The sequence below is a fragment of the Trichosurus vulpecula genome, chromosome 7 (genome assembly GCF_011100635.1).
Source record: "Trichosurus vulpecula isolate mTriVul1 chromosome 7, mTriVul1.pri, whole genome shotgun sequence".
NCBI lineage: Eukaryota > Metazoa > Chordata > Mammalia > Diprotodontia > Phalangeridae > Trichosurus > Trichosurus vulpecula.
In genome coordinates this window covers 254,645,287-254,670,176 of record NC_050579.1, presented here as the reverse complement: position 1 = coordinate 254,670,176, position 24,890 = coordinate 254,645,287, and the positions used below count along the sequence as shown (strand labels likewise).

The 24,890-nt window shown below is 38.8% G+C and overlaps 1 protein-coding gene across 1 annotated transcript in view; it reads right to left on the bottom strand.

Annotated features, from left to right (window-relative positions):
• Positions 1–2,808: 2,808 nt before the first annotated feature.
• Positions 2,809–24,890, bottom strand: part of NARF (nuclear prelamin A recognition factor) — an 85,088-nt gene continuing 63,006 nt past the window's right edge. Inside the window, exons 8-11 of the mRNA XM_036765816.1 lie at positions 14,988–15,051; positions 11,884–12,021; positions 10,674–10,831; positions 2,809–6,294 (exon numbers count right to left, since the gene is read on the bottom strand). Of these exons, the coding sequence (XP_036621711.1) occupies positions 6,053–6,294; positions 10,674–10,831; positions 11,884–12,021; positions 14,988–15,051 (602 nt within the window). The 3' untranslated portion in view covers positions 2,809–6,052. The remainder of the gene's footprint in view (positions 6,295–10,673; positions 10,832–11,883; positions 12,022–14,987; positions 15,052–24,890) is intronic.

Genomic DNA, 24,890 nt, shown 5'->3' with positions numbered 1-24,890 from the left:
AATCCTAATTTCTCCTTTGATTCCCCACCTTTTCTTTCTGTGGCCAGGTTGAATCTGCTGCTTTTTATAGGGAGAGTGTAAGTAAGGTGCTTCAGAAAGTTTTTTGCAAACTTCGGGGACCCTAAGATAAACTTGTCCCACCCTGGTCCTCTGCAGAAAGGAGACAACTAACTCTGACCAACTACCTGAGGAAGAGGTGGAGGCAATGGGTAAGGTGCATCTCTACAGCAAGGTGGATACCAAGATGGACCCCCTGTCAGCTTTATGTCCATGCCAGAAGCCTGAAGTCTGTTTGGGGGAGGGTAGCTAAGTATATACTTAAAGTATAGAGTTTTTTTGGTGTTAACTTCTGCTGATTTTACCTTATAGGTTTCTCTCCTTTGTTCTGTGGGTTCCTTGGCAATTATTCTATATCTGGTGTATTTTTTTTAAGGGTTTGAGAGTTAAAGGTCTGGAAAAAGTGAATAATCTGCCATCTTCCTGGTCATGTGAACTGAAACTGAACACTTCTCCCCTATTTTGGAGCTAACAGCTTTCAACCCACAGGATGGTATAGCCCACAATTACCACAGAAGTTCAGAGAAGGTAGACAAATAGAATGGAATACTCAGATTGGGGTGGTAAATCTTCCAGTGGGCCACTCAAGTTATAGGATTTGTTTCGATTAGCTGGTAGAGAGAATTTCAGGCCAGTAAGCAGTCAGAGAAAGAGGAAGAGCCAGGACTAAAACCGTTATCTTCTGATTTCAAGTCCTGTTCAGATTCTATTACACTTCCCTAAAAGTTCAAAGGGAATGTTAGATTCTTGTTCCCTGAATCTTAATTACCTAACCCACAAAAAAAGTAAAAAAAAAAAAATGTAATGATTTGGTCTCCAAGATTGGGATTCTTCAAAAAAGTACAAATTTCATCCTATATTTACATAGAATGACAGAGCAATAACTTAAACTCAACATGAAAAGCCGCAACTGCCAGGCCCATACTCTGGTTAAGCTTGGTTCAATAACAGTTCTAGATCTTACACTACTCTCTGTAAAGTCAACATCAAAAGTGATTGTTGTTTAGCTTTCTGGGTTCTGTGGAGGGGGGTGGGAGATCACAAGTGATATCAGGCCCTAGTACCACTGCTAGATTGCATGAAGGCACAGCTAGGCCAACTGCATATTTTCAGTTGGACTCACCATCCGTGACTACCAACTGTCCTCATTTCCTCTCCTCCCCACAGAGGCAAGGACTGGGTTCGAAGTCATCAGGAGGAGGCTAAACTGCCAAGGCTTAGCAGCCGCTTTCCAATGAACAGCTGACTCCTTTGGGAACTGGTAATTTACTAAAGGTGCATAAGTGAATCCTGAATGAATTATATCAAGATTCAGAAATACTAGCAGCTTTCTATAACTCTCGGGATTTCTCTGCCTCCTGCCCACAGCTCAGCTCCTGTTCCACTAAAGGAAATACAAAATGGATGGGGTGGCATAATACTTCTATAATCTTTCCCATTATTAGTAATATTATTATGAATAATAAACAAGCAGGGTCAGAATCATTGTTGTTTTAATAATAGGTAAAGAGAAGCAACAGATAACAAAGAAAGCTGAAACACGGCTATTTCTACTGCAACTAGAAAGAGGGTAAGTGGTTTTATGGCTTTTCTCTAAGAAGTAGAAAGGTTTACCAGCACCCAGGAGGGGGAGGGGAACAACTATTTTACCTAGGAACATTTCTTACCACCCTAGGAGCTGCAGGTCGTTGGCCTATTCATCTTACTAGTGCCCAATTCCCACAGTCCTTTATCTGGATGCTTTCTTCTTGTCATCATTCTGCTTCACCAGACACCCACCCTACAGCTGTGTTACATGACTTGTCCTCTGGCTGCCATTGTCAGCTTATTCCCAGAAAACTGTCTCATAATCAAAGGTGGAATTCAATGGAACTCAGAGAGAGGAATGCTGGATAATGTTAATCTGAATCTGTCAGCAGACTTCCCAAGACCTTTTTGGGTTACATTTGAAGTCTCAAAGTATATGACTATATGCTGCTTATATACTCTATAAAGAAAGACTATTGAGGTTCAGCTATGAAGTTCTAACCTATGATAGTCGTCTGCTAGAAAAGACAGGTGATAGAAGGGCCTCCTTTATAACTAACAAGTAGACACAAGGTATGAAGTAGGACTGGAGAGACATTAACTAGAATCGGGAATTCTAAGTTCTATGTCTAGCTCTGTCCATTATCATACAGTATAAAATAAGGCTACTCACAGGAAGCATTCTCCTCTACTGCAAGATTGGTGTAAAGGTGAACATCCTGACCACAGCTAGCAAGAAAAAGTCAACTAAGACTGTTGTGGTTGTTCAGTCACGTCCAACTCTTTGTGACCCCATTTGGGGTTTTCTTGGCAAAGATACTGTAGTGATTTGCCATTTCCTTCTCCAGCTCATTTTATACATGAGGAACTGAGACAAACAGTGACTTGCTCAGTGTCACACAGCTAGTAAGTGTTTGAGGCTGTATCCGAGCTCATGAAGATAAGTCTTCCTGATTCCAAGCAGGGTGCCCTGTTCATTTCATCACCTTGCTGCCCCAACTAAAATAGTGAATGTGAAAGGATATGTAACTATAAATGTAAGGTATTACTAAGTAGTAGGTGCTTATGGGGCCATACTCTGGGCTAGGTGATATAATAAAATGCTAGTCACAATTAAATATATTATTTGACATGTCCATTGTCCATTTGAGATACATAGCACCAGAATTCAGAGAACAGCATTCAAATATAACACCCAACAGAGGCTACTAGAAAGGTCTGCTATCATGGGAGTAAGTTTATTTTGCCTTTTTGTACAGTATATTACAGAACACCAAAGTATACACAGGTTGAAGAGTCTGTAGGAAGTTATCTCCACTCCTCTCTAAGGTTGATATCTCATCAATAGCTTTATCCTACCTCTTTATGAGATGATCACAGTATAGGTTAAAAGCAGCACTACCAAGAATACATTATAAGATGTAGGACCACCAAATTCCATCTAGAATTTGAATTCCAACCAAAAGAATACAAATAAAGTATGGGAGTAGAAGGGAGGGGGAAAGATACAGGGAAGAAAGCTCTATGAGTCTATTTTCACTCCCTCCTTTATACCTAGAGTTCTGCTATTTAACCAGAAGCAAACGAACATATAAAGCCAGGATTAACAATCAGATATGTGGCAAACATCATTACATGCCCCTCAAGAGATTAAAATGGAGAGGTCCTCAACTCACTGGGTCACAACTTGTCTTTGCCTTAGGCACCTCTATGTGGAGTAGGAAATTGGGGTATGTGCTAGATATTGTGAAGAGGTTTTATTCTAAGTCAGTCCTATTTTCATTCACTGACATTAATTATTAAAAATAGCTTCCTGGATTTCAGTTTAAAAACAATAGCATGAGGAACAATGTGAAGATGTTGTCATGTGTACCCAGTGCCAAGTCCTGATGTCCCAGGCCTACTGAGAAGAGATGGAACAGCCTCTTTGCTCCTCCTTTTCATCTTGTTTCTAGGCTACAGCTTGGTAGAAGCACCATAGAGGGGTCATTTGGGCATGTGGACTTAAAAGATGGTGAAATAGCATACACCTGATTTTGCTTTTCTTTTTTCTTTGTATCCTCAGAGCTTAGTAAAGTGCCTGGCAAAAAGCAGGTACTTAACAATGTTGTTGATTTGTTTATTGAATCTGGTTCCAGGTCTAACCCCTACTGGGGAGAATTATACTATTTAATTAGTTCTCCACAATTATCCCTTATGTTTTATTACTTGGAGAGTTGCTTTTAGAGAGAAAAAAAGGACAAAATAAAAACCATGCATATAACAGATCTAACATATATGTAATATCACAGTATACATAATCATCTATCATATGAAGAAACACAGGTGCATAAAACAAACATCTAACATCTAATCTAATCAATCTAATCATACAAGGTGGTAGTTACACTGAGGCGGGGGCTATAGGATCACCATAAATATAACGGTTGAAACCAAACTTATTTTGACAATCTCCAAAGGCTGTTGAGAAAAATTTTCATTTACTTACAGGTTTTTTTTTGCACAGAATTTACTGGATCCAGTCAAAGATTGATTATTTTGAACTGTGTATTTCCAGACTACTTTCCTGCAACTAACTCCTTACATCTATTTCTCTGCCCCCCAACCTCGAAATCCCTATTTCTATTTAGGAATAGAAAGGCTACAACTATAAGTATTTGCAGTGAATGAGAGGTAGACTATGCTACACAAATGGTTTATGGAGCATGAATAGATAAATTAATTTCACTTGCATGAAAGAGACAAAAACCCTTTTGATTTGGAAGCTGCCAACAGAGCAATAGAGAAGAAGAAAAGTAAAGATGGCACTAAAAAAGGTTGGGCTGTGGAAAAGAATTCAGAAATAGTAGAGTTGAAAAGGATTTTTGACATCAACTAGTTTGATTTCATCATTTTACAGACAATGAAACAGGTAAAAATGATTCACTCATGGTCACACCGGTAGTTACAGTAGTCAGAATTAGAACCAAGGTTTCCTTACTCCCAGACCAATGCTGTTTTCCATTTTCAACAACTGCTTCCTAGAATGTCTTAGGTTCTTATAGGCATTTCTTTGGAGAGCATTTTATTTAAAACATAAAATTAGTAAAAATTTCTAAGCAGAAAATGTTAGTTATTTTTATAGGTCCAATTCTGATGACAAAGTTTTGTTCAATTACTTTGGAGAAGCAGGTCTCTGCTAAAAGATAGTCAACATCTACCTTAAGTCTCTATGTACTCTTTAATTCTACCTCCACTGTCTTCTATTGAAATCCTAAGAACATTTCTTTGCGTCTGAAGGATTATAGTGAAATCGAGGTTATTCTCCATAAATTATAGGATTGTTGTTTATATTTTCCATCTCTTTCACAATCAGTCAAATGCAATGCTGACTCTGCTAACTGGTTTGGTAAATTATTCATTGGTATTGTGCTTTTCCTTGGACCTCCTCCAGGGCACCACACAGGGTCTATGTACCACAAGGGAGGCTGTGAAATGTGGTGGGAGGGTCCTAATCCCTTGGACTCTCTTCCGGCCTGTGTGGCTTTGCCTTCTTCTGGATGTCTTCATGTTCCTGCTCTATGTCACCCAGGAGCCTGAACATCCCCAAACCTCACATGCCTATTTATGACAATTCCTCCCCTACTACCTGTCCCACTCAAAAAAAAATTTTTACCATGGGTTCTTGGCTCAGGTATCCCTCTTCCTTTTCTGTTTGACCAGTGATGCCTTCTCCCAAAGCTGTACCTTTTCCCTTTTTTAATACATACATACAACGACCTCAGAAGATTCACACTACCTCATCCCTTATACCCTGGGCCTTATCCCCACAGGCCCTCATGGTGGCTCCTCTACCTCTTTACTTGCTCTGGCCCTTGATTCTTCAGAGAGGCTTTGGGCCCCTGTACTCACATCCTGCTCCCTCTCCTGCCTCTTCTTCCAATGAGAGAAGAATTCCTGGCCTTGAAATGGTTTATGATGCATGTTTCGATCTGAAAATCTATTCCGTTTGATAGTAAACAAACCCTTTTACTCCTGGCATTGCATTAAACTACTGATCTTTGGGTTCCTGAATACATTTTGCAAGGAATAATTACATGAAGCTTTTTCAATCATTTCTCTTTATTATAAGTTTTAAATTTAAATTGTTTTTTAAAATTTTGGTCTTGGCTAAGGGAGCACCATTGACTGTCTTTATGTCTTGGATCTTTAAAATAATCCTTAGGTCAAGGAATATTTTTTAAATTCAGAGAAATCATTCTTCCTTGACAAAAGGTACTGTTCAAATACCAATTATGAGGACAGCACCAAGCTAAATGAGAAAACAGAAGACCTAAGAGACAATAGGCTTTTCAAGAAAAAAAGTATTTGGAATTTAAGGGGAAAAAACCCAACTTCTTCATAATTAAAGTCCAAAGAATGTGTTCCTGATTGCATAGAATATTTCCAGTGTCATTTACACATGTAAGTCCTTTTACCAACTTTGTTGTCACCACTTGATATCCATGTTATCTGTGGGGGGTTCAGCAGTACTGTAAGTGGTGTGTAGGGCTTCCAGGACCTTTGGGGAGTCTGTACCATCTAGCCACTCTTGGTATAGTCTCTGTACATATGTGTTAGTTTCTGGAAGCTGCACAGGGATCTCAGCATACACTTCTTCCATTCGTCTCAGCAGTGCTTTGTCTGGTTTTCCATCTTCAGTCTGAGTTTGACCTTTGCCATTTAAGCATCCTTTAGAACACAAACCGACACATGAGCCCACACATGCATGCATGCATGCATGCACACACACACACATACCCACACACACACACACATACAATAAAGTCAAAAGCATATTTTGTTTAAAAAAACAGTTTTAGCTTGAAAGGACTACTTGTCAGGCTTGGTGAAGGATGTAGTATCCCTCACTCCTGTACCTTAATATAAATATAGAGACATTCAGTTTCCATCTTCTTATGTGTAAGAAGGGGTCTCAGGGTGATTTAACCCTTTTCTGAAGCAAGAATCCATTCTACAAAGTTTTTAGCAAATTATTTCCTGCCTGTATGTGAGGACTACTAGTGATATGGAAATTATTACTTCCTGAGGCAGCCCTTTTCACTTTGAGGCAATTATTGTTAGGAAAATCATCCTAATTAGCAGGAATCTACCTCCTAATTTCCTAGATCTACTCCTGGAATTTAAGTAGGATAACTCTGATCCATTTTCTACATGATAACTTCAAAGTTAATTATTAATTATCAAAAGTAATTTATATAAACAAAGGTTGTAAAAGATAATGGAAAGGAACATGGTGATTATAGGCTGGCTTATAATACACTGACAACTATGATTCTGCATCAAAGACAAAGTGACTGTTCATAAAGTAAAAGCAAGGAATAACAGACAATCAGCCTGAGTATTAAAGTGGTATCTATGCAACATTAAAAGAAACATAAGAAGGCCTTCAGCATGTTGAGTAAATCCTTTTTGAAGAATTTGTAGAAAGACACAGGACAAGAATTACATAGAATAAAAAGGTTTAGATGGAGGAGCTGCAAAAAAATACTCATACCACAGTAAGATGACAGTTCCATCACAAGTCAAAGTCAGGTGCCATCAGGCTGAATGCAGGAACTGTTCTCTACTGGGGCACCAACACTTTCTGGGATACATCAAAACATCGGTCATTCCTTCTTCTTCCTACCAATGTCAATAACTGATTGAACTGTCAAGTTGTGGCATCAGGCTATTTCATCAGCAATACTAAACTGGCCTGATGCTAAGTGGCTGTTAAGTCAGAAAGGCACAGCAGCCAGTTCAACACATTGAAGAAGACACAGACAGGCAGTACCTGGAGGTCACAAAATATGCCCTGGTGTTCTGGGAATGACATGATATCTACAATAGTAGATATCACTGAATTCTCAGATTATTGCTGCTTTAAGTTTCTTTCTGGTCACCTTAAAAGTTAAGTAGGTGCTGGAAGTGCCTTTCAACTGGGGTACAGGCACCCCAAATCACAAAGTGTATTCACAGCTCTAAGTTCAGTAGTTGTGGTGACTATATTTCCTGAACCAGGTGCCTTGATTAAAGTGTACTATGTTATGAGAAGCATTATATGAAGTTGATGCAGAATGAAGAAAGTAGAACCAAAATAATAATAAACACAATGACAAACAACATAAATAAAGTTAGTATTGAAAGGCAACAAAACTCTGATTGAACACAAATGTTTATGTTAATATTATACTGTCATCAGAGTCAAAGGACTTCCTTCAATTAACAAACTGATAAATGGATTTGGATGGGGAGAATGTTGTTCCTTAGAGAGTTTGTGGGGGATATACAATTTTAATTAAAATAAATAATATTTTGTCTTGGAATTTGAGCTGTTTCAAAAAACTCTGTCCCTTCAGTTATAGCTTTGTAAACTGCATGAGAACATCCCACATATTTTTTTCCCAAAAGTAGGCATAAGGGTTAAGTGCCACATAGTGGCAGGAAGGGATATGGTGACGCCATTGTTCATCCTTTAGTGACTTGATTAGATAAACAGATGGATGGATGGATAGATAGATGGATAGATAGACATATAGATAGATGGAGCATTTGTTGTTTATTCTTTGCCAGGATTGTGCTAAATGCTGAGGATATACATACAAACAAGATAGTCCCTTCTTTCAAGGAGCTTAAATTCCAATGGGGGAAATTATCTGTCAAATTTATGGATAGGGGAAGAGCTCATGACCAAACAGGGGGCAGAATGGTTCACAGATGGTTAAGGGGACAATTGATTACATAAAATTAAAAAGTTTCTGCACAAACAAAATCAATACTGCTAAAATTAGAAGAAAAGCAGGAAACGGAAATTTTTCATAGGAATTTTCTCTAATCAAGGTTTAATTTCTAAAATAAAGAAAATTGAGTCAAATTGGCAAGAACATGAATCATTATTCAATTGATAAATATTCAAATGTTATAAACAGGCAGTCTTCAGAAGAAGAAATCCAAGCTATCAGAAGCCACATAAAAAATGCTCTAAATCACTAATAATCAGAGAAATGCAAATTAAAACAACTCTGAGATGACACCTCACATCCATCGGATTGTCTAAAATCACAAATGCTAGGGGGAATGTAGGAAAACAGTGACACTAATGCACTGCTGGTGGAGTTTAAACTAGTCTAACCACTGTGGAATGCAATTTGGAACTACAACCAAAAAGCTATTATCTTTATATCCTTTTTTACTCAGCAATACTTCTACTAGATTTTATACCCCAAAGAGATCAAAAAAAGAGAAAAGACTCATGGGTACAAAAATGTTTATAACAGCCCTTTTATGTTAGCAAATGATTGGAAACTGAGCGGATGCCCATCAAGTATATGGCATATACCCAACTGGTATATGAATGTGATGGAATACTATTGTATTCATAAAGAATCCATCAGAAAGAAATGATGAAGGGGATGGTTTCAGAAAAAAACTGTCAAGACTTGTAAGAACTGATGCTAAGTGAAGTGAGCCACAGTGTGTACAGTAACAGTAATATTGTAATGATAATCAACTCCAAAGACTCTGATCAACACAATAATCCACCACAATTCCAAAAGGCTCATGATGAAACATGCTATCCACCTCCAGACAGAGCTGATGGACTCAAAGTACAAACTGAAACATATTACTTTACCTTCCTTTTTTTTTGCCTTTTAAAAAAATATGGCTAATGTGGAAATTTGTTTTTATGACTATATGTATTTGTAATAGCTTTTGTTTTTTCTTTCCTTTTCAATGCGTGGGGAAGGGGGAAGAAGAGAATTTGGAACTGAAAAGAAATTTTAAAGTCTCTGCAACAACAAAAACAATTCTAACCGGGAAAGACAATGCATAAAGGGAAACTAAAAGGGGAAGAAAAGTACTTGGGCAGCCACAAGGTAGCTGGTGAAGAAACAGAGAAGTCCAGTGACTTGAGCAGGGAGTGGAGTAAGCACAGTTAGGGCCCCCTCCTGAAATGGCAGTCTGAGCTAGGAAGTTATCAATCAGGAGAGTGAGCACAAAAGAAGAAATCTCTCCAGGGTGAGAAGACAGCTGGTGAGAAGGTAAAGAAATCAAAGGGACTAAATGAACATTAAGTGACTGTTCTAGATTAACTGCTTCTTGAGTACATCATTCTACAGAGGAGGTGCTCCATGTTGTGTCACAGACTTCTTCCGCAGTCTTGTGAAGCTTATGGACCCCTTCAAAGAGTGTTTTAAAATGCATAAAATAAAATATTTAAGATTACAAAGGAAACCAATTATATTAAAATACAATTATCAAAATAGATTTAAAAAGATTATCAGGGATTAAAAACCCTTGCTATAGAGCAAAATACTCCTACATATTGGTCCTGTCAAACTAAGGGAGTTGCTTTATCAGACATAAGGAAAGGAGACTAATTTTCAAGGTTCTTTCACATATAAAAATATTTATTAGTAGCACTTTTGTGGTAGCAAGGAAGTGGTGATGATGTAGACTCTCATCAATTGGCCAAACAAATTGTTGTATGTGAATGTAATGTAATGCTGTAAAAAAAAATGATGAACATGAATGCAGAAAAGCATGGAAAGACTTCTATGAACTGATACAAAGTGAAGCAGAATCAGGAAAACAATGTACAGCGACTACCCAAATGTAAATGGAAAGAACAACAAAACAATCAAAACTGAATGCTCTGAATTGATAATGTGAATTGATAATGCTTGATCCCCAAAAGCAGGGACACGAGAAGACGCCTGCCACCAGAAGCGGGAGGCCACCAGGTGGGGCAGCAGGAGCCACTCCAGACTTTGGAATGGGCTAGCTAGTTTTGTGGAGCATCATTTTTCTTCCTGTCTCCTTCTAAATTCTTTGTTAAAAGAGATGGCTCTCTGGAGAAGGTGGGGGTAGGGATAGAGTGGAACAAAAGTAAAATAAAATAAAAATTTATTTTAAAAAATGTCAAGGCTCCTATAAAACTGAGGCTCTTCCTTATTTCATAATTACACTTCACAGGCTGAACCTTTAGCACAAGGGAGTGTCCTGGGCAATGACCTAGCCACACTGTAGAGGTAAATAGGGCTTATTCTATTTTATTTCATTCTTACCTCCAGGACAGGCCAGGACCTCTACAAAGTGATATGGGAACTTGCCCTTTTTAAGTTTCAGGACCATGTTCTGGATATTTCGAAAGCCATAAGCAGCAGCAAACCGTAGCACTATCTCCCCATTTTTTTCCAGAGTGATCTCCTGGAAATCCTTGTTTCTATAAAACCGAGTAGATTTGGAGACATTAGGTTACCCAATTTTTCCAATAATGGGCCATATAACAAGAAATTTACATGATACGGGACACAGTTACAACTAGTCACTGACCTAAATCTGCTAGCATATAACAAACATTTTTCAAATATATGCAGCGTACAAATGCCATCCTCTGCAGCAGGCCAAAACGAAGAATGAGTTGCTTCTATGCTGAGGGAGGCACAGTGTCTACCCTCAAGGGCTTATTGTAGTAGAGGGATAAGATACCAATGCATGTTAAATGAGACGTGTAATAGTTACAAAACATGAGGGTAGCTATCCAATAGTAGCAGTGGACTAGTAGTCAGGTCTTAATTGGGTTTGTATGGGGTGCCTTATTAAAAAACAAAAGAGTTTTATGTTTTCTTTCTCATGGTTACTCCCATTCATTGCAATTTTTCTATACAACATGACTAATGTGAAAATATGTTTAATAGGAGAATATACATATACGTACATATATACATATACATACATACACATACACACACACACGTAGAGCCTATATTGGATTGCATACCATCTTGGGGAGGGGGAAAAAATTTAAAACTTATGGAAGTGAACGTTGAAAACTAAAAATAAATAAATTAGCTTTTTAAATTAAAAAATTAAAAATTTGGCCAAAATGTGGCCAAATTGGCTACATGCTGGACAGTTGAGCACTGGGCCCTTTACTAGAGGTTTGGAGGAAAATGGCTTCTTGTAATAGCCAGCAGAAGAAAAGGAAGTATAACAGTAGTTTTGCCATTTAATTTTATGGTTCTTGTCAAAGAAAAAAGTCTCAAATGATTGTTTTGTGGCAAATTACAGGAAATACAAGAAATAGGTCTTTATACTGTGACTTCATACTAAAAAACAGTCTGACTTTGGGGTGACTGAGGACTTCACATTTCAATATCAGTTGTCTTTCAAAAACAAGTTTTTATTGTCCCAGTCAGTTAGTTACTGCCACAAGTTCTGTGGAAATGTTATTCTGGGGAATTCCATGTCTACCCACACCCAAACTGCACTTACTTCAATGTTCTGTAAGTGATTTCCTTGATATCCAAGTCAAACAGTTCTTTGGCTGCATATTTAAAGATGTGCTCCAAGTAGCCATCTGACCTGGTCACACTATCACTCACTGTGTCTCCTTCTTTTATCTCACCAAACCTTGAAAAACACATAGAGAGAGAGTTCTAAAATGAAGCCACTAACAATCCCTCTTACAACTCATCCGAAAAAAGGGCAAGTGATGGCAAAAAATGAAGCTCAATGATGTTCAGGTGGCATATGGTCTCTTATTTGTTTCCGAAGGAAATCAGAGTTTAAGAGTTGTAGCTCCAACGTACTATCATTATTTTGGGGGAGACTCTCACTTTATTAGGTGGGTCTTTATATTGTGAGAGTGTAAGCTCTACCTCCACTTATTTACAGGAATAATACTCATGCTCCCTACCACAAATAATTTTGAAGTCTAAAGAAGCACAGACATTTGAGGTAGAAGGGACCTTAGAATTCAATGTTTTTCTTTTACAGATAGATTTAAAACAAACAAATAAACAGACCCAGGTTTTATAGAGAGTTATGACAAGGCCAAAACTAGAAACATGGGTTCTTTCCACTATGCTCAAGTCTCATACCATATTATTGACAAAAGCACAGCAGAAGAATATACTACGTTCTTTGAAAACACTCTTGTAGTTTTTCCCAATATGAGGTATTCATGATTGCTTAACTGTGAAAGTGAGAAAGCACAGATATAGCTTGCTATTCTTTTTTAAATTTCAGTTGTTCTAGGAAACTACAGGAAAATGGACCTTCTTCTAGGCAAATAAAGAATAGTGAAGAACATACATACTCAATTGGGTATGGAAATCTATCTTACCCTACAGGAAAGTAGGGGAGAAGAGGATAAGAGAGGAGGGGATAACAGAAGGGAGGACAGATTGGGGGAGGGGGAATCAGAAAGAAACAGTTCTGAGGAGGGACAGGGTCAAAGGAGAGAACAGAATAAATGGGGGGCACAGGATAAGATGGGGGGAAATATAGTTATCCTTTCACAACATGACTATCATGGAAGTGATCTGCATGACTATACACGTATAACCTATATTGAATTGCTTGCCTTCTCAATGAGTGTGGGTGGGGTGGGAGGAAGGGAGAGAATGTGGAACTCAAAAGTTTTAAAAATGAATGTTAAAAATTGTTTTTACATGCAACTGGGAAATAAGGTATACAGGCAATGGGGTATAGAAATCTATCTTTCCATATAGGAAAATAGAAGGGAAGGGGATAAGATAAAGGGGGAGTGATAGAAGGGAGGGCAGACTGGAGGAAGGAGTAATCAGAGATGGGGAGAAAATTTGGAACTCAGAATCTTGGGGAAGTGAATGCTGAAAACTAAAAAGAAATTAATTAAAATATGAAAAAAATAAAAGATGAGTAGGATGCTCTCAGAAAAATCCGGAAAGATTTACATAGCTGGTGCAAAGTGAAATGTATTATATATACAAAATAACAGCAATATTGTAAGATGATCAGCTCTGAATGATTTAGCTGTTCTCAGCAATACAATGGTCTGAAGAACTTAAGATGAAAAATGCTATCTATTCACACACAAGGAACTGATGGTGTCTGAATACAGATTAAAGCATACTTTTTTTTTTTACTTTTAAAAAAAGAATCAGTATCACTATGTTTTCTAGTTCAGGTGTAAATTAGGTACATTCAGCAGGTTGGAAGTTTAAAATACAATAAACACTGGTAAACTGTAAAATCAAAAAAAAAAAGAAGAAAAGTCTCATGACTGAATTTTCTGTTCTGACCTCATGTCACATGAAGGCATTGCTTCCTTTACTGGGTTTTCTGCAAGCTGTTTTTTGTAGAAAGGGAAACCACATAACAAAATCTCATCTACTGAAAGCTTTACAGAGGAAAGGACATTGTCAGCTTTCATGTAATTTATAGAATTGAAACTTGCCAAACTGTAACCAAACTATAACCTAGGGGCAACCTGATACAATGACTGTCTGCCAGCACTGGACCAAAGATGGTTGGAACTTGTAGCCCCAGCAGAGCCTTACATTTCAACTTTCCATCCTTTACTGACATGACAGAAAAGATTTAGTCTTTCTTCTGATGAAGGAACCTGTGTGTAATCAGGGATGGGGAGTGTTCAGGAGAAAAGAAGTTCTAGAAATAAGAGAGAAAACACCCATTTTCATAGGGGGCACATGATTCCCTGTATTTCTGAAAACGGTCTACTTTTTTTGTTTTTCTTCCTCCTCTAGAAGTTGGGTATGAAATAACAAAGTCTAAAATCCTTACTAACTAGGGTGGTGTCCAAAGTGAATATCAATGCTGTCCCTAATATTATGAGAATGGCCTGGTTTGAAGTAGCTTTAAGTCTCAAAGACTACAAAAGTGAGACTTCCTTTTGTATTCCTGATGTTTCTAGTATGGTCTTCTGTTTCTTAGTGGAGGTTCCTCAGACTTACATTTGGCTGGAATAATACAGCTATACTATGTCAGCTATCATTAATCTTCAGCTGACCTCATGAAAATTTCATCTTCTTGTTCACTCAGATACAGTTTATGACTTTCCACTCTGAGAAACTGCTGAGTATCATGCTGGAATCACTAGGAATAGCCTAGTGATATAATATTATTATATTATATAATATTGTAAATATCCCCCAAATAGGGACTAGAGTCACAGCCAGACAATCCTCTTTCCCTGACCCTGTGTTAAGTGTTCAATCCCAGGCCTCAAGTTAATTTAGGCTAATTGTGTCAATTTATTCCCACTGATATCTCATTATTTCTAAATGTCTCTGTTTAACATGGTCAAATAAATAATAATGATAACATAGCCCTTCCTATGTGCCAGGCACTATGTTAAGCACTTTATAATCATAATTTCATTTGATCCTCACAACAACCCTGGGAGGTAGGTGCTTTTATTATTCTCATTTTACAGATGGGGAAACTGAGGCAAACAGAGGTTAAGTGATTTAGTGCCCAGGGTCCTACAGCTAGTAAGTGTCTGAGGCCACATTTGAACTAAGCTCTTCCTGACTATAGGCCCAGCATCCTATGCACAGCACCACCTGCCCTTCAAAATGAAAGCTACTCACAGAGTGTCTACTATAGCTTCTTTTGTGAATTCTTTTTTCTGTTCCATTATCTGGATAATTTCACCTGTAGAGAAAATGGAGACAGATACTTGAAAACAATAATTGTCACATGGAAAAGAGTTCATCACATTTTTTGAAGGCTGAAGTTTGAGATTTCTCCAGAGCATGTTCACTCATTCATACTTTTCCTCCTCTCACAATCAATGAATAAAATCAAGCATTTATTAATAAACTCTATGATAGGCTATAGAGATACAAAGATAAAAATGAAACTGTCTCTGCCCTCAAAGAACTCATATTTTATTGGGAGAAAGATTCGTTCACACAATATTCCAACTAGAGCAATTCTGAGTACTTTCTCTATAATAAAAGGCTTTTTCTTATAGGGTATGGAGTATGTCATACCACAGCTGCAAGTGTAAGACAGTTATATCTAATCAGGTTCTAGTCTTACTTTTCCCCTTGAAATAATGGCTACAGGATAAATCATAATGTCACTAAACCCCAGTAGTTTTCTTACTATATCCAGACCTAGTATATAGTCCTGAATTACCAATTGCCTATGTGATACCTCAAAATGGATGGCCAGTATGCATCTCAAACTCAACAATGTCCGAAACAGAACTGAGAGGTTTTGGGATGGTGAGACTCTATGTTGTGATATTATGTATGGAATGCTTTGCCTCTCTGATAGAGTGGATAAATGGCTGGTGGGATATGGTTCTCTGGTGTCTGAATAGCTGGTTTACTTCTTCTACCTTCTATGTGGAGAGTCTCATATACTTTGCGATACAGAACCACATAGGCATTTTGAAAATTATCATCTACATTGTTATTACTGCCTTACTGATACACATCCCCAAACCTAAATAGTACAAGGGAGAGTATGTCCCCAAGTTACTAAGGAAAATGTTTGTTCATGCTGGATCTTTGAATTAATTATCCCTTTGTAAAAGACAAACCCCTCAGGGTAAGTTTGGCTCTGGGAGAATAAGACCAGAGTATAGTCATTATACTGCATAAATGTTCTTTTTCTTTTCTGGGAAGTTATATCAGAGGAGCTGTAATTTTCTCACTTTTTTAACCCTACTTCTCCCTCCACTGCTCTGACAAAATATTTCTGTTAGATCTCTTTCCCTCTTCTCTAGAGATGTTTCCCCTTAAATTTCCTTCTCATTTTCAATATGTATACCCATCCTAGCAAAGGCTTATGACTGTCACAATTTTAAAGATAAAATAAATATTTAAAAACAAAGAAAGGTAAGAACCTAAAGGTAAATTTTTAGGCTTCCTCAGGGGAGCCCAAGGGGGGAAAAAGAGAGTCTATAGGCTGGAGTTATTTCAGCAACACCACTTTTGTACCAGGGACTTCAAAGGTAATATTAGGTTGAGCAACATAGCGCCTGTTCTGACACTTCTTGTGCCTCATCTGCCCAAGAAAAACTGATGGGGATGGGGCTATGGGGCCCCTAAAAAGAAAAAGCCCTTGAATTTTCCCACAAATTTCAGTAGTCCAGATCACTGGTGCCTCTGCCCAAGACATCTGGCCCACCCCAGTCCACCCTGATTACTTAATTAGCTTACTTGACATTCCTTAATCACTATTTAGAACCCTTCTCTGTTACTTCTGGACAGCTGGCTATTTGCCACTCCTTAATCCCATCCAGATCTTCCCACAGTTTTTCTGTATAAAAATATCAATCATCAAACGTGTAGCTTCTTAGAATCCTTCCTGCTTCTATTGGTGACACAATGAACCTTGTCTCTGCCTGAAAGAAGGCTTGAGTGGTCAAATTCTTTCGAGGCAGACCCCTGCCCTGTGCCCTGGAATTTCGGGGTTCCTAGCACCCCTAGAACCCAACAGAACTGCTCATAGAATCCTGGTCCCTTCCTTTGTGGCAACTCCCTCTGACCAAACTTTGGCTCTCCAAGCTCTTAGTGGCTTCTCAGAGTCTCCCTTGCCTCTACCTCCATGTGTTATCAGTAATTGGGGTTCCTTTTCAGGAGTCCCTCCTAGACTTACTAAACTGAACTTTAAAGGTCCCTTGACAGACCCAAAGATCCAAGATTTTTGGTCAAGAAATCACTATTTGACAAAAACTGCTGGGAAAACTGGTAAGCAGTATGGCAGAAATTAGGCAAAGATCAATCTCACACTGCATACCAAGATAAGATCAAAATGGGTACATGATTTAAACACAAAGGTGATACCATAAGGAAATGAGGGGAGCATGGAATAGTTTATGGATGAGAGGAATTTAGGACCAAACAAGATATAGAAAGCATTATAGGACGTAAAAAGGATAATGTTGATTACATCAAATTTAAAAAGTTTTACACAAAACCAATGCAGCCAAAATTAGCAATATTGTACAATGATCAATTGTGAATGATGTAGCTAATTCTCAGCAATACTGTACAATAATCACTTATGAATGATTTAGCTATTCCCAGCAATACAGAGATCTAACACAATCTGAAAGGACTCACGATGAATAATGCTATCTGCCTTCAGAGAAAGGACTGATGGAATCTGAATGCAGATTTTTTTTAAACTTTATTATTCTTGGTTTATTTTTGTTCTGTGTTTTCTGTAGCATGGTTAATATAAAAATATTTTGTATGACTATACATGTATAATCTATATCAAATTGCCTGCCTTCTCAATGAGCGGCGAGAATTGGGCGGAGAGGGAAAGAATTTGGAACTCAAAATCTTAAAAAATGAACATTAAAATTTTTTTATATGTAATTGAGAAAAATAAAATTAAATGAGAAAAAAAATAAAGATAACATTAAAAAAAGTCACCTGGATGTGTGGCCTATTATTCTTCATCCTATGTCTTGCTACCTTTCCAGTTCACTCAAGGGGCTTGTTTCTACTTTGTAAAGGCATTACTTGCTGTGGCTTCATTTTTTTTTAAGTTACTTTAACATTTTGTTATTCAATCCCTTTTCTTACACACACACACACACACACACACACACTCCTTCCTCCAAAAGAATATAAACTTATGAAGTTCTCTCTGCTTCATATTTTAGAAATATTAAGAAATTATAGCTGTGACAGAACAAAGGCAAGGGGCCAAGATTGCTCCACCTTGATTGAATTAGGGTAATGATCAGAATAAGAAAATATTTCAGTTAATGTAAGTATCTCATGAGGTCACCGCCAATCAACTAGAAAGGCCAATACCTAAAGGGGGAGGATCAAAGAAAAATTAAATGATTTTAGAGAAATAACTGAAAAAATTACTGCTCTGTTTGTTAATTGAATTTTGCCCTGAGTGTTATAACTTAAATTTTATCTCATTGTTGGAATTTTCTTGTTTTCCAAGAATGCCATAATTACAAATCTGAAATTGCATGTGGTAAGGGAGATTTTTCAGAGCCCTGGCATTGGTCTCTTCTCTCTAAATTTACCAAAATTGTTTATGCCTAAAATGTAAAGTATGCTGTTTTATGCTGGTTTATGCCTAATGTAAAGTACAGAATTTTCCCACAAGCTGCTTGAGGGAAGTGATTATTTCACTTTTGTCTTTGTATCCCCAGTGCCCCACCCATGTAGTGGGTGCTTAGTAAGTGTTTGTTGATTGTCTGATGAAGCATGTCTCTTGCCTCTTGGCAAAGAAGTGGTAGAATTGAAGAATAAAGCATACATTTTTAGACATGATCAATATGTTTATTTATTTTGCTTGACTATGAGGGAAGGCTCTGTTTCTTGGGGCTAGGGATTAAAGGAAATCACTAAGAAGTGATAGACATGTAAAAAAAAGGAGAATCAATAAAATATTTTTGTAAGAATAAGAAGGAAACATTTCCCCTAAATTGCACAAATGTCAGCAAGCATGAAAACAAAATATCCCTGTACATAATTCTGCTTTACAAAATCCTACATACTTTACCATAGAGCCAGCTCACTGATCAGGAAGGGAGAAAGCAACTAAAGTGAAATCACAGAAGATGTGTGAGGTAGAAAAGTAAAAGGGACGCTTGTCCTTTATTACATGAGATGAACTACCATTCTAGCAGTTGGAACATATATCCCTTTGCATGTGGGAAGGTTTATATACCAAGGCTAGAGAGGTTCAAGGTTCTCTACACTCTCCCACCAAAATTTCTTGTCCCTTCAGGGGCTCTCGAGGGCAGGAAGCCCTCAGGGTAGGGGTCTTTGAAACTTCAACATCTTGACATTGACCATACCCCTCAAAAGAGAGTGTGTCTAGAGAGGCTTTTTATTTAGCCCACTGTGGGAGTGGATCTTCCTAGTTCATCTTTCACAAAACTTTAGCCTCAGCAAACACCCAACTCTCACAAAGGATTTTTTTTGGGGGAGGGGGGAAGGCAGGGAAATTGGGATTAAGTGATTTGCTCAAGGTCACACAGCTAGCAAGCGTGTCAAGTGTCTGAGGCTGGATTTGAACTCAGGTTCTGCTGATTCCAGGGCCAGTGCTCTACTTACTACATCCCTAGGTGCCCTTCACAAAGGATTAAGAGACCAACTAGGAGCCTCTGGTCATGCATCCCCTTTAGCAAGGGGCAAGAACACATGAGTCTCCAACACTTGTTTTATGATGGGAAGATCCAACTTTCTGAAGAGTGGAAAGCTCTATTTGATGTTTTGGAAGAAGAGAAGAGGCAGAGTTGGCCCTGGGCAAAACTTAAAAGAAAATATAAAGTATTTGGGGGCCCCCACCCTTTCTTACCTATTCCAAAGCCATATATTGACCCATCCAGGTCTGTTCTTTCTGCTTTTTCCTCATGTTCCAAAATTACCTGTCCCTCTATCTCAGTCACATAATTTCCATGCCTTCCATGGTTGATTTTAGGTGGAACACAATTAAGTGGCACACAATTATTCACACTAAGGTATGAATATCTGGTGAAACAGACGCTGATTTAACTAATTTTTAAATAACTTCTGTATTTCCAAGAGTACCTAGCTACTGGGTATATTCAATGAATACTTGCTGAACAATTCTTTCTGCTGGATGAGGATTCTTAAAAAAAAAATAATTATCAATAAATCAGGGATAAGGAATTTAAGCAGAATTATTTTATTTAAAAAAACACTCAATGGGCATTCTGGGAAAAATGGGAGAGGAGGAGGAAAGCCTAGCTACCTTTTACTCCCCTACAACTACTCCAACAAGTATCTGGGAAGAGCACCAGACTGAGTAGCCTGGGAAATCAAAGGCAAAACCACAGTGAGTTATTTTTCTAGCCCAGGTCAGAAAAAGGAGATATTCAGAGGCCTGGGGGCAGTGAAGGGCTGTCTAGCCAGGAAAGCTCCACATGCAGAGCTTTCCAGAATGGGGGCTGGACTGGGTCTACATCTGTGTACCAGAATAATAAGAAATGGTCATGGATCCAGTAGGGATAGGTCCTCATGCTGTACAGGCCCCTTGAAGGAAGCAACAATAAAAGTGAGCTGGCAGTTATCACTTGGATCCCAGAGCTGGGTCACAGATCCAGTGTGGACGGAGGAGGCAGGGAGCTGTGGCAAGGAGCAAGATTGCAACTTGGTGCTGTGGCAGTGTAACAGGCAAAGAGCTGTGACTCATAATGGGTTCACACACCAGTACTGAGCTGAATGGGATGGGAAGCTCAGGCCAAGGGAGAGCCTGAAGTTATGATGCATTGAACCTCTAGAGCTAGTCTTCCGGTTAGCTGACAGGATCTGGGATTATCAACAGTCTATTGGATCTCTGATGAAGGATAAGTTGTGGTGCCCAGACTCAAACTGGGGTCAGGAGTTTACACAACAGAACAGGAAGGAAGTGATCAAACTCTGCCTAGACCAGAGTACTGAGGGAATGCTGAAACCCTGCCGATTTCCAGACTGAGCCACTCCTGAGATCCTTGATTGTTATAAATATACTCACGTTGTCTAGGAATAAACAAAACTCATTGGGAAGCCAGGAACATTTTAATTATATTTTACATTTATTTGTTCTGAATAAATGGGTACGTCCCTTGAACAGAGTAAGGGGAGTACAAGGACTCAGATGGACACCAGTCCTTTTACTGACCCCCCACTTCGAATCTCCCACCAGGCTCTTCATTGGCCAGATGCAACCCCCTGACTGCCTACATCACGCCCTCCTCAAATGGCTCACGTAAACATGCCTACAAGCCTCTAACCTTTCACCGGACCAGAAGCCTGGTCTCTGCTAGGTCACAGCTCTGATTAGAATTGGTTCTAATCAGTCACCTGACTTACATTCCGCTAAAGCTGGGGGAGGAGGGGGAGAGGGATACTTTCAACTCTGTGGAAACAAAACTGCTTCCATCATTTCTCACACTGATGAACACAACATGAAATACTTGGAGAAAGCAGCAGCAGGATCACAGACAATACAAATAAGGACCAAACAAGGCCCTGATATTCCTTCTAAAAGTTCCCAGAGCATGGCCCTAACACAAATTTCCAATTTGAGGTGACTGGAAGAATGAGTTAAAAAAAAAAGGTCCCCTTGACAAAGAGTTCATCTCTTTGTCTCCCATGTTAAATCCCATGACAAAGTCCCTAGTGCCAGCGGCCCTAGGAGACATAGGCCTAGGAGAAGAGAATAACTCTGAGATATTTACAAGTAAAGCATCAAAGAAAAATACAGCTTGGCTACAAGGTCAACTAGAATTCCTGAAAGAAATGAAGAGTTGAACAAGGGATATTAATGAAATAAAAGCCTTACAGGAAAGGAGTGAGGGGAAAATGAGTTTTAGAAGAAAGACTTTGAAGAGAACAGCTTAGCTTGAAGTATAAAACCTTACGCAAATAACAAATTCTCTAAAAATTAGAATGGACCAAACAGAAGTTCGTGACACCACAAGGCAACGAGAAATATTAAAACAAGGTCAAAAGATCAAAAAAATAGAAAAAAAAAAGTAAGGCATCTTATATTAAAAAACAAACAACAGTAACAATTGACCTAGGAAAATAGGTCAAGGAGAGAGAATAGGAGAATTAGCAGACTACTAAAAAGGCATGATCAAAAAAAGAAATCCTTGGATATCATATTTTAAGTAATCATGAAAGAAGTCTGCCCAGTCTTATTTGAACTAAAAGATGAAAAGAAATTAGAAAAAAAAATCCACTTGTCACCTTCTGAAAGAAATCCAAAATGAAGACTTCCAAGGAGCATTCATTATAGCCCAGACCCAGAGCTCTCAGTCAAAGAAATAATAATGTGAGGGGGTGGAGCCAAGATGGCGGATGGAAAGCAGGGACTTGCCTGAGCTCCCTGCCAGGTCCTCCAAAAACCTATAAAAAATGGCTCTGAACAAATTCTAGAACTGCAGAACCACAAAATAGCAGAGGGAAGCAGGGCTACAGCACAGGACGGCCTGGAGGGTTGCTGGGGCACAGAGTTGGGAGCAAAGGGGAGCAGAGCCCAGCGTGGGTGGTGGCAGGACCAACCAGACCAGGAGCCGGGCGGAACACGCCCTAGCACCCTGAATCTGTGAGCTGTGGCAGTTACCAGAATTCTCAACCCACAAACACCAAAGACAACAGAGAAGGTTAGTGGGAAAAGCTGCTGGGAACAGTGGAAGGAGTTCACGATTCGACCACCGCCCCGGGGGGCAGCAGAGGAAGTACAGCTACAGAACTACAGCTGCAGTTGCTTCCTGCCCCAGGCCCACCTGGTGGGAGGAATTAAGTGGTGGATCAGAGCAGGAGTGCAGAGCATGCTTAGATCCGAGTCAGGTCTGGTTTGGGGGTTCTTGGGGAAGGAGGAGTGCTGGTGTGGCAGAGCTGGATGTACAGAAAGAGCTCTGAAAACAACAGTGTAGCCCCTCAAGCTTGGGACAAAATACTCTTTACTATGCAAGCAGTCATACCCCGACGAAAAACTCAAGGGTCAAGTAAGTTGGCTGGGAACAGAGCCAGGCAGCGAAAACGCACTCAGATTCAGTCTCAGACTTTGGAATCTTTCTTTGGTGACAAAGAAGACCAAAACATACAGCCAGAAGAAGTCAACAAAGTCAAAGAGCCTACATCAAAAGCCTCCAAGAAAAACATGGACTGGTCTCAGGCCATGGAAGAGCTTACAAAGGATTTGGAAAAGCAAGTTAGAGAAGTAGAGGAAAAATTGGGAAGAGAAATGAGAATGACATGAGAAAACCATGAAAAACAAGTCAATGACTTGCTAAAGGAGACCCAAAAAAATACTGAAAAAAATACTGAGGAAAACAAAACTTTAAAAAATAGACTAACTCAAATGGCAAAAGAGCTCCAAAAAGCCAATGAGGAGAAGAAGGCCTTGAAAGGCAGAATTAGTCAAATGGAAAAGGAGGACCAAAAGACCACTGAAGAAAATACTACCTTAAAAATTAGATTGGAGCAAGTGGAAGCTAGTGACTTTATGAGAAATCAAGATACTATAAAACAGAACCAAAGGAATGAAAAAGTGGAAGACAATGTGAAATATCTCATTGGAAAAACCACAGACCTGGAAAATAGATCCAGGAGAGATCATTTAAAAATTAGTGGATGACCTGAAAGCCATGATCAAAAAAGAGCCTAGATATTATCTTTCAAGAAATTATCAAGGAGAACTGCCTTGATATTATAGAGCTAGAGGGTAAAATAGAAATTGAAAGAATCCGCAGATCTTCTCCTCAGAAAGATCCCCAAAAGAAAACTCCTAGGAATATTGTTGCCAAATTCCAGAGCTCCCAGATCAAGGAGAAAATATTGCAAGCAGCCAGAAAGAAACAATCTGAGTATTGTGGAAACCCAATCAGAATAACCCAAGATCTAGCAGCTTCTACATTAAGGGATCGAAGGGCTTGGAATATGATATTCTGGAGGTCAATGGAGCTAGGATTAAAATCAAGAACCACCTACCCAGCAAAACTGAGTATCATGCTCCAAGGCAAAATATAGACTTTCAAGCTTTCTCAGTGAAAAGACCAGAGCTGAATAGAAAATTTGACTTTCAAACACAAGAATCAAGAGAAGCATGAAAAGGTAAACAAGAAAGAGAAATCACAAAGGACTTACTAAAGTTGAACTGTTTTGTTTACATTCCTACATGGAAAGATGATGTGTATGATTCATGAGACCTCAGTATTAGGGTAGCTGAAGGGAAAATATATATATACATATATATATAGACAGAGGGCACAGAGTGAGTTGAATATGAAGGTATGATAAAAAATCAAATTATGGGATGAAAGAGGAATATATTGAGAGAGAGGGAGAAATGGAGAGATAGAATGGGGTAAATTATCCCACATAAAAGTGGCAAGAAAAAGCAGTTCTGTTGGAAGGAAAGAGGGGGCAGGTAAGGGGAAATGAGTGAACCGTGCTCTCATTGGATTTGACCTGAGGAAGGAATACCATACACACTCAATTGGGTATCTTATCCTGCAGGAAAGAAGGAGGAAGAAGATAAAAAAGGGGGCATGATAGAAGGGAGGGCAGATAGGGGGAGGAGGTTATCAAAAAAAAACACTTTTGAAAAGGGGCAGGGTCAAGGGAGAAAATGCAATAAAGGGGGATAGGTTAGGAAGGAGCAAAATATAGTTAGTCTTTCACAACATGAGTATTGTGGAAGGGTTTTCCATAATGATACACATGTGGCCTATGTTGAACTGCTTGCCTTCTTAGGGAGGGTGGGTGGGGAGGGAAGAGGGGAGAGAATTTGGAACTCAAAGTTTTAAAAACAGATGTTCAAAAACAAACAAAAAATGTTTTTGCATGTAACTAGGAAATAAGATACACAGGCAATGGGGCATAGAAATGTATCTTGCCCTACAAGAGAAGAAGGGAAAGGGGGATGGGAGGGGAGTGGGGTGACAGAAGGGAGGGCTGACTGGGGAATGGGGCAACCACAATATATACCATCCTGGAGTAGGCAGGAGGGTAGAAATGGGGAGAAAATTCGTAATTCAAACT